We start from the raw sequence: 13,358 nt of genomic DNA on the forward strand, positions 1-13,358 counted from the left end.
GTGCGTGCCTGTAATCCCAGCTACTCAGGAGGCTGAGGCAGGAGAATTGCCTGAACCCAGGAGGCGGAGGTTGCGGTGAGCCGAGATCGTGCCATTGCACTCCAGCCTGCGTAACAAGAGCGAAACTCCGTCTCAAAAAAATAATAATAATAATAATAATAATCCTTCATTTCTGCAAAATGGTCTGGATAACCTCACTCCACCATTCAATTGCAGGAACTCAACAGGAGCAAAACCATTAGCAGTGAACCATGGCACTCTCTAGCACATATGGTACTACCATTGTTCAAAACATTTTTGGAATAAGTCTTTGATCATCATTTGAAAGTGTGATGATAACAATACTCATATGAATATATAAGTTCTATTATCCTTTAAAAAAAAAAAAGAGAGAGAGGTAGAAATCATCAAAAGGACTTAGGAGACTCCTGACAGCCAAAGATGAAAAGTTTAAGCATCAATAAGGATAAGAACTGCAATTGATTGAATCCTATCTAATGTTTTTAAATGCATGAGTTCATAATACTATCAAATGAAACCCCCAAGCCTCATTTGCCTGCATTGAAGGATGCTAGAGAAAAACACATTATTTTGAAAACTGGGGAATAATCAAACCTTTATTTAACCTTTCCTATATAAACTGTTCCTCTGGGTCACCAAACAAGAGAAGTATCTTGTCTTAGGATGAGTAATGAGGAAGGTAAGATGGTAATGAATTATCTCCACTTTATAACTCCTAAGGAAAGATTGGGTTTAGGCACTTGGCATCCACTACTGCTAACATTACAGAAAGACAGGCAACACCAAGCATTATGTACTCCTCATAGAAGTACATGTGCTACCTATGAAACAGTCTGCCAAGTAAATAGAACCGGGCTTTGATCATACCTCTTGATCTGAGGCCAATTTACAGGAAATACAGAAGGGATAAAGGTGTATGTTAACACCACAGGGATGCAATCAGCAAAATCTAGATTGTGGAAAACTCTATACAACAAACCTAGTTTCTTCAACCAAAAAATTGCAAGAAGACTATAGACTAAATGATATCTAAAAGACATATCAATCAATTGCAATATGTACACTGTATTATTAGAATCCTAATTCAAAACACTGTAAAAATGACATTTATAAAACAATTAGAAATTTGAGCAATTTCTGGATGCTGTGAAGGAAGTTTTGTTAATTTAGGTGTAATAATGGTATTGTGGCCGCTTCAGGTGGCTTATGCCTTTAATGCTTGCACTCAAGGAGGCCAGGGCCAGAGAATCTCTTGAGCCCAGAAGTTTGAGAACATCCTGGGCAACATGGTGAGACCCCATCTCTACTAGAAATAAAAAAGCAAAACTAGCTTGGTGTGGTGGCATGTGCTTATAGTCCTGGTTACTTGGTAGGCTGAAATGGAAGGATTGCTTGAACCCGAGAGGTTGAGGCTGCAGTAAGCTGGGATTGTGCCACTGCACTCCAGCCTGGGCAACAGAGTGAGACTGTCTCAAAAACAAAACAAAACAGCTATTGTGTTTTCAAAACTGTACTTTAGAAATATATACTGAAATATTTGGGGCTGGGTGCGGTGGCTCACACCTGTAATCCCAGCACTTTGGGAGGCTGGCGGGGGTGGATCACCTGAGGTCGGGAGTTCGAGACCAGCCTGACCAATGTGGAGAAACCCCATCTCTACTAAAAATATAAAATTAGCCTGGCATGGTGGTGCATGTCTGTAATCCCAGCTACTTGGGAGGGTGAGGCAGGAGAATCTCTTGAACCTGGGAGATGGAGGTTGCAGTGAGCCAAGATCGAGCCATTATACTCCAGCCTGGGCAACAATAGCGAAAATCCGTCTCAGAAGAATAGAAAGAAGGAAAGAAGAAAAAAAGAGAAAGAAGGAAGGAGGGAAGGAAGGAAGGAAGGAAGGAAGGAAGGAAGGAAGGAAGGAAGGAAGGAAGGAAGGAAGGACCAAAATATTTGCAGATGAAATATGTTGTTTCAATGTGGGGAGTGGATAGAGCTCTAGATCAGTGGTTCTCAACTGGGTACAATTTTGCCACAAGGTACATATAGCAATGTCTGGAGACAGTTTTGATTGTCACATGTTGGGATTGGGGGTGCTCTAGACATCTGGTGGGTGAAGGCCATAAATGCTGCTAAACATCCCACAATGCACAGGACAATCGTCCACTGTTAGAAAATGGCTCTGGCCCTGCACCCTGATGACCTTGAATGTGTCCATAGAGGCAAAGACTTGAAGTGCAACTCCTCTGAGCGTTGGAGAATGCCTTGTGATCCTCCCGGAACAGGAGAGGATGGGAGGCCTGTGAGGAGTTGCTTCAAGGCCATCGCACAATCACCTCCTTATCTCCCCTGAGAAACTGTCATGAAGCAGTTTCTAATAGCCTTTTTGTTTCGGTTGGGATATGGGGCTTCCTGCCCTGCCCCTCTCAGTACAGTTACAGAGCAGAAAAACACTTAGTTGCAATCTACAGTGGGCTCCTCAGCAATGGGTGTCGGAAGTTATCTGGCCCCTTTTGTTTCAATGTCCTTTATTTCAGTATGTGGGACAAGCACAGCAGAAAGCTGGCACCATTGGCTACTGTTTCTTTTGCTATGTAAGGAATAAACTGTCTTAATCTAAAAGTGATTAGTTACACTTTTACCAGTCAAGTCATTCAGACCTTGCCTTATTTTGTGTGTGCTTGACACCCACAACAAACAATTTTCTAGCCCCAAATGTTAATTATGCTGAGGTTAAGAAGATCTAGATGAAGCAAGATTGGTCATGAGTTGATCACTGTTGAAGCAGGTGGCAAGTACATGAACAGTACAAATGGTAATGAGCTATTAATATCTTGTCTAATTCTGTGTATGATTGAAACTCCCCCTAATAAAAATTATATTTTAAAAAGGATAAAACTGGTAACCTTGCTTTTTTAGATGTATGACATTCTAAGTACAAACACTGAGGCAATATGCACAAATACACACACTGTGCTGTCGGATTTCTAGCTCCACCACTAAATTACAAGCTGTGTGTTCTTGAGCAAGTACTTGACCTCTTTAAGCCTCAGTTTCTTCCACAATAAAATAAAATTACTAATGCCCCCTGGGGGTTTCATGGGGATTAAATATAAGTCAAGTGTTTGGCTGAATGCCTTAAATAAATACCTTTATTAGGCCATCTTCCTTTGTCCTTTTTCCCTGCTACTTTTCAATACAGAAATGCAAAGAGCCCTCTTGTTATCTGGATAAGTAACTTTGATCTAGTCGATTTCTTTTCAAATAACTCCCTGGAAAATGTAGATAGATGGCCCTGATCTGAAAGGTTTTACTCTGAGTCTTTAAAACAGCAAACTGGCCAGGTGCAATGGCTCACGCCTATAATCCCAGCACTTTGGGAGGCCGAGGTGGGAGATCACTTGAGGTCAGGAGTTCCAGACCAGCCTGCCCAACATGGTGACACCCCGTGTCTACTGAAAATACAAAAACTAGACAGGCATGGTGGCAGGCATCTGTGATCCGAGCTACTCAGGAGGCTGAGGCAGGAGAATGACTTGAACCCAGGAGGCGGAGGTTGCAGTGAGCCAAGATCACTCCACTGCACTTCAGCCTGGGTGACAGAGCGAGATTCCATCTCAAAAAAACAAAAACAAACAAAAAAACCCCAGCAAACCCTGGAGAGCTCCAGGGGATGGGGAATGAGAAGGAATGTATGTGGTGAATTCAGAAGTTCTCAATTACTGAATGGGGGTGATTTTGTCCCACAGGAGACATTTAACAGTGTCTGGGGACATTTTTGGTTGTCATGACTTGGCGAAGGGGAGTACTGCTGGTATCTAGTGGTTGGAGACCCGGGATGCTGTTAAACGTCCTATGTCCTATGCACTGAACAGCCCCTACAACAAAGAATTATCTGGCCCAAAATATCAGTCGTACCAAGGTTGAGAAACCCTGAGCTAATGTAACCAACATTTCTTGATGAAGCATTTCCTGGGTAATTAACTTTGCCTTTCTTTGTTCTTCTTACCCAACGCATACAGGTTATTAGAGGCATGCTCAGGAGAAATTCAAAATGTGATTACTCTAGCTCTGTGGCCCTAATTTGTTATTCATTTCTTTATGAGAAAAAAAAAATCCAAGTAGTGTTCTGATTTTATTGCCTTCAAGTTTCAAATACCGAACTGAAAGCATGCAGTGATTACCTTCTTAATTAATAGACTGTGAAAGCAGGGCATCACTTTATTAACTCGTGGAAAGGATGTACCATCTCCTGACAGCTCCGTAGTCTGTTCCCAACTATTATGCCAATGGAGGAGGACTGAGATGGAGGGGATTCAGACACTCCTCCACAAACAGATTATATTTCTCTTGTTAAAATAGCCCATCTCTGGCCAGGTGCAGTGACTCACGCCTGTAATCCCAGCACTTTGGGAGGCCAAGGCAGGCAGATCGCTTGAGGTCAGGAGTTCAAGACCAGCCTGGCCAACACGGTGAAACTCCGTCTGTAGTAACAGTACAAAAATTTGCTGAGCGTGGTGGTGGGCACCTGTAATCCCAGCTACTCAGGAGGCTGAGGCAGGAGAATCACCTGAATCTGGGAGGCAGAGGTTGCAGTGAGCCGAGATTGCGCCACTGCATACTAGCCTGGCAGCAGAGCAAGACGCCGTCTCAAAAAAAAAAAAAAAAAAGGTAAAAATATAATATAATCTCTCCTTTCCCTTTAAGTGGCTTTTGAAAAATGTTCAGATACCTAAGCTTCATAAATTTGGAGAGTTTTCAGTTGTTCAATTCCCTCCAAATAAGGACTAAATATTTAATGTACATTTACGTTGTTTCTATTAATTTTTCTTTCCTTATTATGGCTAAAAATTTTCCTTAAAGAAGACAAGGAAGGGACAAACCATATCTTTTGATGCTCACTGCTAAATTGAGGAATTGGGTTTTGCTAAAAAGGCATTAATATTTAAACCACTTCCACTAAGGATACTACAGAAGCACGAGTACCATTCTTCCCTAACAACTCAACATTCGTTCTTCTATCCTATTTATTACCTAGAACCAGCGCGGGACCTGGAACATGTGTTCCACATATCTGAGGACCAATGGAGCTAACTGATGACTGGTGACCCGGAAGGCAGCATATTTGCCGCTCTGCTCTCACTTCTGAAGGAACAGGAAGATTTAGTTTCCAAAGCCTCTGGCCAGCTCACACTCCCCCTCCCCCCGTCTGAATGCCTGGGAATCATCTCTGTCTCACAAACAGGAAGCCCTTATCTCTCCATGAAGACTTGGCAGCAAAGACTGGTAAAGAGGAAAGAAAAAAACTGGAAGTCAGTTTTCCATTTGATACATGTGTTCTCTGTAGAAAATCGGAGTCCAACTCAATGAATGGTATCTTGAAAGAACTGTCCCTGTCAGTCAACCAAGAGATATTTATTTATTGAACCCTTACTGTATACCAGGCCCCATCCAGGGCCCACAGGAGTACCTCTTCCAGGGAATCACACAATATAGTGGAAGAAGCGAGGGCTTTGGAATTAGATCTTCAAACAAAGTTTCAGGGTGAAAGTATTTTATGCTATCATTTTACATTGTGAAGCAAAGGCAGGGAGAAAGGTAAACCAGTAGTATAAAATGATTTTGCATAGAATTTTGAAATAGCAGAAGGGTTGCTAGAAATAACTAGGCTAGCCATATTATTTCCTACGAGGGCACCTTAGGGGATCCCTGTTTTAATGAATAAATAAAAATGATGTGTAATTATCATATCAATTGCTTGCATCTAAGTGAGTGCTTCTGGAGTTATTTGATGGTGCTTAAAAATCTTTGGTCTCTGAAGTGCATTTAACCATCTTCTTAACTCTTATCTATATTATTAATTTGTAGATCAAAGTTAGCTTGGTGCTATGCAAATGAGGGGACTTCAGATGAATGAGATTTTACTGTAAAATTTAAAATCCATATTATTTGTAACAGAACTGCAATATATTCTGAGAACATGTCTTAAAGCAGTGTTAGTCAATATAATTTTCTGCAATGATGGAATATTTTATATCTGTGTTGTCCAGATAGAATAGTCACGAGCCACATGTAACTATTGAACACTTAAAATGTGGCTAGTGCGGTGGCTCACGCCTGTTAATCCCAGCACTTTGGGAGGCCAAGGCAGGCGAATCATGTGAAGTCAGGCAGTTCAAGACCAGCCTGGCCAACACGGTGAAACCCAGGCTCTACTAAAAATACAAAAATTAGCTGGGTGTAGTGGTGGGAGCCTGCAATCCCAGCTTCTTGGGAGACTGAGGCAAGAGAATCGCTTGAACCCAGGAGTCAAGACTATGCCATTGCTCTCCAGCCTGGGTTACAGAGCAAGACTCTGTCTCAAAAAAAAAAAAAAAAAAAAAAAATGTGGCTAGTGTGACTGAGACCTGAGTTTTAAATTTTAATTAATTAATTTTAAAGTAATTAAAATTCAAATTTAAGCAGCTGTATGTGGTTAGTGGCTACCTTATTCAACGGTGTCAGTTTAAAGAAAAAGTAAAATTGGATGCTGGGAACCCAAATTCCAACTGCATCCTTGCTACCTTGGACAATTAACTTCTGTGAGCTTCAATTTTCTCACTTGAAAATGAAACCATAGGCTAGGGCTCAGTGCCGCACACCTGTAATCCCAGTGCACTGTGAGGTTTAGGTGGAAGGATCATTTGGGGCCAGGAGTTCAAGACTAGCCTGAGAAACACACTACAAAATAGTTAAAAATTAGCCAGGCGTGGTGGTGCATGCCTGCAGTCCTAGCTCTTTGGGAGGCTGAGGCAGGAGGATCACTTGAGCCCAGGAGTTTGAGGTTAGAGTGAGCTATGATTGTACCACTGCACTCTAGCCTGGGCAACAGAGTAAGACCTTGTCTCTTTAAAAAAAGAAGAAGGAGGAGGAAGAGGAAGAGGAGGAGGAGGAGGAGAAGAAGGAGAAGGAGAAAATGGGAATATAAATAATATCTACATCATAGTATTGGCGGTAAGAAGAATTGAGGTAATGTTTGGGCATTCTCTCATTTCCAAATAAGTACCAACCAAGTACCAAAATTAAATATGTGGAAAATAAATACACAACTCTCTTATTTAAAGCTAGTTTCTGACCGGGCGTGGTAGCTCATGCCTGTAATCTCAGTAATTTCGGAGGTCTCTATTAAAAATACAAAATATTGGGCAGGCATTGTGGCGGCCACCTGTAATCCCAGCTACTCAGAAGGCTGAGGCAGGAGAATTGCTTGAACCCGGGAGGCGGAGGTTGCAGTGAGCCGAGATCATGCCATTGCACTCCAGCCTGGGCAACAAGAGGGAAACTTTGTCTCAAAATAAATTAATTAATTAATTAAATAAAGGTAGTTTCCATTCCCAGAGAGCTATAAAAGATTATTCAGTTCATGATTATTTTAACCTTTCAGATTCAATATATAGCCGCGATGCTTGTAACTATTGGCTGTTAAGTAGCACCATCAGCAGTAACCAGAAATGGTCGTGTGGGTCAGGCTGGGGGTACCAATGTATGATACACAAAGGGCTGGCGGTCAGAAAGTTTAATTTACAGAAGTTGAGCCTGCCTGTGTGAGAAAAGTACACTGAGAAACGAGGAGCATGAGAAAAATGTTAATGTAGTCCATTTTAATTAATAATGTAATCCATTTTAATTGCCCAAGAAGGTTAAATAAGCCTATTCAATATAATAGAGAAATCAAGGCACAAATTAGCAGGATAGATAAGTGGTCAGGAGCTTGAGTCCTTTTGTTGAATGTAATTACATAAAAATAAGGCATGGAAAATACTTAGCCTAGGGCATGTCACCCTAAAATGTCAACTCTTATAAAGTTGATAAGTGATACATTTGGGAGAGCATGAAATTAGAGGCCTTTGTCTATTTTCGATTTACGAAAGGTGTCGGAATACAGAGTGATATTTGCACAGATTTAATTCTACATGTCTGGAACGTAGAAGAATCATCTCAACTTTCTATATTCACCAGTCCAGAACTGAATCAGTTGGTTTTTTTGTTTGTTTGTTTGAGACAGAGTCTCACTCTGTCACCCAGGCTGGAGTGCAGTGGCGCAATCTGGGCTCACTGCAACCTCCGCCTCCTGGGTTCAAGCAATTCTCCTTCCTCAGCCTTCCAAATAGCTAGGATTACAGGCGCCCGCCACCACGCCTGGCTAATTTTTTTTGTATTTTTAGTAGAGAGGGGGTTTCACCATGTTGGCCAGGCTGGTTTTGAACCCCAACCTCAAGTGATCTGCCCACCTCGGCCTCTCAGAATGCTGAGATTACAGGCATGAGCCACTACACCCAGCCCGAATCTAGTTGTTTCTATGCCACTTCAAATCTCATTTTAAAATGAGGCATGAATGAATGAATGAATGAATGCCTCCTGATTCCCCCATTAACTCAATACAATGAACTGGTAAAACTCATGAGTCTTCAATATACAGCACAAATTTCTCCAAATTTAAGATAACGTAGAGGTGACTGGGGAAGGGACCAACTGGGCAAAATGATCGATCGGTCATGTAGCTCAAGTGTCTGCTGGATATGAACCTAGACTACTTTCTGAGGCATATGGCACTTAAACCAGCCACCCATATCCATTCCAAGGGGCATGGGAAGGTTTTGAAGGGATGCTGGGATAGGAGCCAGCAGGGCCAGTGTCCATTCTCAGGGTAGTGCAGTGAAACCAGCTTCATCGTTAAGCAGAGAAATTCCCTCTGCCTTGTTGTTGGGAAGCTGCCTCTGGCCCTCAATCTCTTCTTCACATCATCTGAGGTCCTTCTTAGCACTTTGTCCCCCTGCCTAAACCTTCCCCATCTAGAACTCATTCGGTTTAACAAGGCTCCCCTTGAAACATGTTCCCTGAGCACCCCGTCCCCAAGAGAGAAGACCATATAAAGTGGTCTCATTTGTGTGACCATTGCATAACACTGAATTCAGAAGTAGATATTCACTTGAGGTCAGGAATTCGAGACCAGCCTGCCAACATGGTGAAACCCCTACTCTACTAAAAATCCAAAAATTAGCCGGGTGTGGCGGTGCACGCCTGTAGCCCCAGCTACTTGGGAGGCTGAGGCAGGAGAATTACTTGAGCCCGGGAGGCAGAGGTTGCAGTGAGCTGAGATCACGCCACTGCACTCTAGCCTGGGTAACAGTGAGACTCTGTCTCAAAAAAAGAAAAAGAAAAGGAATGGCTATTCTAATCAGGATTTTGTGACGTTTCTTTCTACTAAGAGAATTTCTCGTTTCATAGGATAATGAACATTTTGCAAAAACATTTCTGCAATACCCTCAGGCTCCCACAGCATATTGATCTGACCTTTTTTTTTTAGTAAGCAAATTTGTTCTTGTCTTCTAAGTTTATCCAGGGAGCTGACATACTCTGCAAGGGGATAAAGAAATGTTAGTCACAATTTGTTGTTTTTTTAAAAAATCACCTTAAGATGTAGAAGATAATATTTCCATTTTTAGTGTGATTACTAATTAGCACAGATTCATTATACTCGCAGATACATAGGACTTTACTTTTTGAACTGACTTTGATATTCAATAAGGCAAAAATCAATAAGAAAGCATCCACATTACCTTGCGCCACAGCTGCAGAGCGCGATTGTCCCTGGAGTCTTCTTCCATGGTGCACTCCTGATGGCCTACCATGCCTGCTCCTGATCTTTTCTCCAGAGGCCTCCTCCGTTTGGAGTTCTTTTGAGTCACAGGATGAAATTTTTGTTCCTCATTTGACCAAAGGTCAAGCAGGCTCTCTGTGCCCAGCAGTTAAAGATAAGCTCGGAGGAGCTCGGAGTGTCCCCGTTACTGAATAAGGAGAGATTTGAGTTGCTGGGCACTCTTGCTTTATTTACCATAAGCCTCCTCTTGTCCCCCCTGGGCTGTGGTTCATTGACAATTGCTGTGCTCTGAACTAGCGCTATGATGGCCCGTTTTGCGGGGACAGGCAGGTTGTGGTGAAGGCTGCAGTCGTGAAAAAGGCTATTGTTTAATCTACCCCTTCCCTCACTGGAGCTATGGCAACAAATTCCGTTGGTGAATTAACTATGTCATTGTGCGCTGGCTCAACTGATTATGCTCCTGGAATGACAAACATTTTCTCTCTGTTTTTTTCAAGAGACAAACAGTGACCGAGACCTTGAAGTGTTAATATACAACTCAGCACTTTCTTTAAATAGAATAAAGATGGAGAAAATAAATCTCTCAAACATACTTTAATTGATCCCAATAAACATTTTATTCCTTCCAAGGAGCTATTCTCAGCACCATTGATAATGAATTTGTCTATCTTAACTATGTGGAGTCTTCGGAATTTGGGTTAAGGTAATTCTCTCTCAGATAACTCGGTGTTAAAAGAACTCTTTAAATATGCATGTGCTTCGGCCTTTCTGAGAACAAGATTCTTTTTAAATCTGGCTGCACCAAAGGGCTATGGGAACTTTGGCTGCAGACGGTGACCTCAGTTTAGAAGGAAGGCAGCTGGTCCACCTAACCTCATCCTTGCCCAGTAAAGATATCCTTTGTCCTATCCTAGCAGGAAAACTCTTAGTAACTTTCTCCTCTGTTTCAAGCTCCAGGACAGTAAAACGTGCTCTGATTGGTCAAGGATGCTTTTCAGACTTCCCCCCTCCCCGACCCCCACCCCTATTCATTCATCCTATACCTTCTCCATCTGGGTATCCTGCCAATTGCTGGGGGAGCTCTGCCGGTGGCCACGCTGTGAGTTTCCTAGCATGGTAGTGCATAGTGTGCTAACTTGCTAAGCTGGAATCACATTTCCCAGGATCCCCTTTCCTGAAGGCTTTGGGTTAGAGTTGGCCAAAGGAAGAATTTGCACAAGATATGCGAGGTAGGAATGAAGAAGGAGCCGTTACTTTCCAAAGCTTGTTGTACTTAGGTATGGTGACAAACAGAGGTAGAGGTGACAGTGGATCCTACTTGTCCTCACTCTCCCTCAATCTGTGTTCAGATCTTCTTTCTGACTGCTGACCCTGTTGACCAACAGGAGCCCCAGGGCCATCACTGGACACTTGGCTGCAGGCCCACAGAGGTAGGAACAGTTTCCCAGAGGCTTCCCCAACCGGCTTCCCCTTCCACTTGTGCAGCTGGATGTGCTGGGCTTCTCAGCCTGATGGCGGGTTGCTACTCCCATCTTCCAGTTCCCTCGTGGACCTCCAGTGGGGCCAGGACTAATTCCTATGATAAATCACTTCCTCTACAGCTCATCGCAGTTCTGCTTCCCTGACTGAATTCAGACTAACAACACTTATTTTTTCCAAACAATACATGGACTGTTAGGAGAGCGTCCTCTGCAAGGAGAGAGGTTAGAGGGCCATAGGGAGAAAACCCCATGGAATTTGAGTCGGAAAGTATCTGAGGAGCCCAAGGAGACAGATGTTAAATTTGTGTTGGATCTCTCCCTACAGCTGCTGATAGCTGTCACCCTGCAAAGCCTCTCTTTAGATCCAAACAGTTAACTCTTCCTTCTTCTTCCCTCTCGTGGCTTCCCCTCATTGTCATTCTGTTTGTTTGTTTGTTTGTTTGGAGGTGGAATTTCACTTTGTCACCCAGGCTGGAGTGCAGTGTTGTGATCTTGGCTCACTGCAACCTCTACCTCCCAAGTTCAAGCAATTCTCCTGCCTCAGCCTCCCCAGTAGCTGGGACTACAGGCACCAGCCACCACACCCAGCTAATTTTTGTATTTTTAGTACAGACAGGGTTTCGCCATGTTGGCCAGGCTGGTCTCAAACTCCTGACCTCAGGTGATCCACCTGCCTCGGCCTCCCAAAGTGCTGGGATTACAGGTGTGAGCCACCAAGCCCAGCTGTCCTCATCCTCATTCTTAACCTGCACAGGTGATTCCCCCAAAAAGTCTGGCATTGGCCATCAGAGGTAAGCCACACTGCAGAGGTAGGTTCCAGGTAGTGAACTAAAACAGAAACAAAACAAAACACAACAACAAAACAAAACCATACCCAAGTCCTGGGCACATTATTTCCCCCGGAGTAATTCACTGGATCCATTGAAATGATGGCCTAACTTGATGCACAGACACGTCAACTCAAATAGAAAGTTTCTCTGAAACTAACTGAAGCCTGGTTCAGCTGTCAGGAAAATTCATCCACCTCTATTTGCACTTCTCAGTAATGGAAAAATCACTCGTGTCATTAAGGCCCAATGGTTTACAAGAGAGACATATTTTAAAATTGCTTCTTGCTGTCATCTCTTAGAATAACGGTGCATTTTATTATATTTCCAAGCTTCTTTTCTCACATCCCAAAGAAGAATCACTGCCAGTCTAGTTCCTCAGTTAATTCCTGCTTAGAGCAGGTAATTATTTGTCATGAGCACAACAAAGGTGAGAGGATAGGTTTTGATTAATTATGACTGTAAAATGAAGAGAATGAGAACAGAACCACCAATACCACTACATACTCTATTCTCATTACAGACCTAGTTGGGTCAGTAAATTAAGCCATTTACCTTGGGATTATTCAGGTGTCTGTTATCCAAACACTTATTGGTGGCTTTCTGGGGTCCTCTCTACTTTTGAGAGTAGAGGTTATTATCTTAAGTGAAATAAGCCAGGCAAGAAAAGACAAATGTTGTACGTTCTCACCTATCTATGGGAGCTAAAAAGGTTGATCACATAGAGGTGGAGAGTGGAAAGACAGATAACAGAGACTGGAAAGGGTGAGTGGTGGGAGAGGGAGGATGAAGAGAAGTGGGTTAAAGGGCAGAAACATACAGTTAGATTGAAGGAGTAAACACTATGATAGCAGAGTAGGGTGACTGTAGTTAACAACAGTGTATTGTACTCAGTGATGGGCACACTCAATACCTTGACTTGATCAATATGCATTATATACATGTAGCAAAATTTCATATGTACCCCATACCTTTCTATAAATAAAAAAATAATATTAAAAGGGAAAAAAGGAAAAAAATCTATTTTACTCTCTTCTACCACAAGGGGTGCTCCAGAGCTCTGAGAATTGCCCAGGTCCATACAGTCAGAAATGGCTTGGCAGCAGGTCTCAGCACTTTGGGAGGCCGAGGCGGGCGGATCACGAGGTCAAGAGATTGAGACCCTACTGAGCAACATGGTGAAAGCCCGTCTCTACTAAAAATACAAAAATTGGCTGGGTATGGTGGCGCGTGCCTATAATCCCAGCTACTCGGTAGGCTGAGGCAGGAGAATCACTTGAACCAGGGAGTCGGAGGTTGCAGTGAGCCGAGATCATGCCACGGCACTGCACTCCAGCCTGGGCAACAGAGTGAAAATCTGTCTTATTAAAGAAAAAAAAAAAAAGGCCGGGCGCGGGG

At 42.9% G+C, this 13,358-nt stretch overlaps 1 protein-coding gene across 1 annotated transcript in view; it reads right to left on the reverse strand.

The window, feature by feature from the left end:
* The window catches only part of PCYT1B (phosphate cytidylyltransferase 1, choline, beta), a 101,843-nt gene extending 91,832 nt beyond the window's left edge, over positions 1 to 10,011 (reverse strand). Inside the window, exon 1 of the mRNA XM_017516463.2 lies at positions 9,612 to 10,011. Coding sequence (XP_017371952.1) covers positions 9,612 to 9,683 — 72 coding nt within the window. The 5' untranslated portion in view covers positions 9,684 to 10,011. The remainder of the gene's footprint in view (positions 1 to 9,611) is intronic.
* Between the last annotated feature and the right edge of the window lie 3,347 nt (positions 10,012 to 13,358).

Source organism: Cebus imitator, unplaced genomic scaffold (genome assembly GCF_001604975.1).
Source record: "Cebus imitator isolate Cc_AM_T3 unplaced genomic scaffold, Cebus_imitator-1.0 Scaffold589, whole genome shotgun sequence".
In the NCBI taxonomy this organism is placed as follows: Eukaryota; Metazoa; Chordata; class Mammalia; order Primates; family Cebidae; genus Cebus; species Cebus imitator.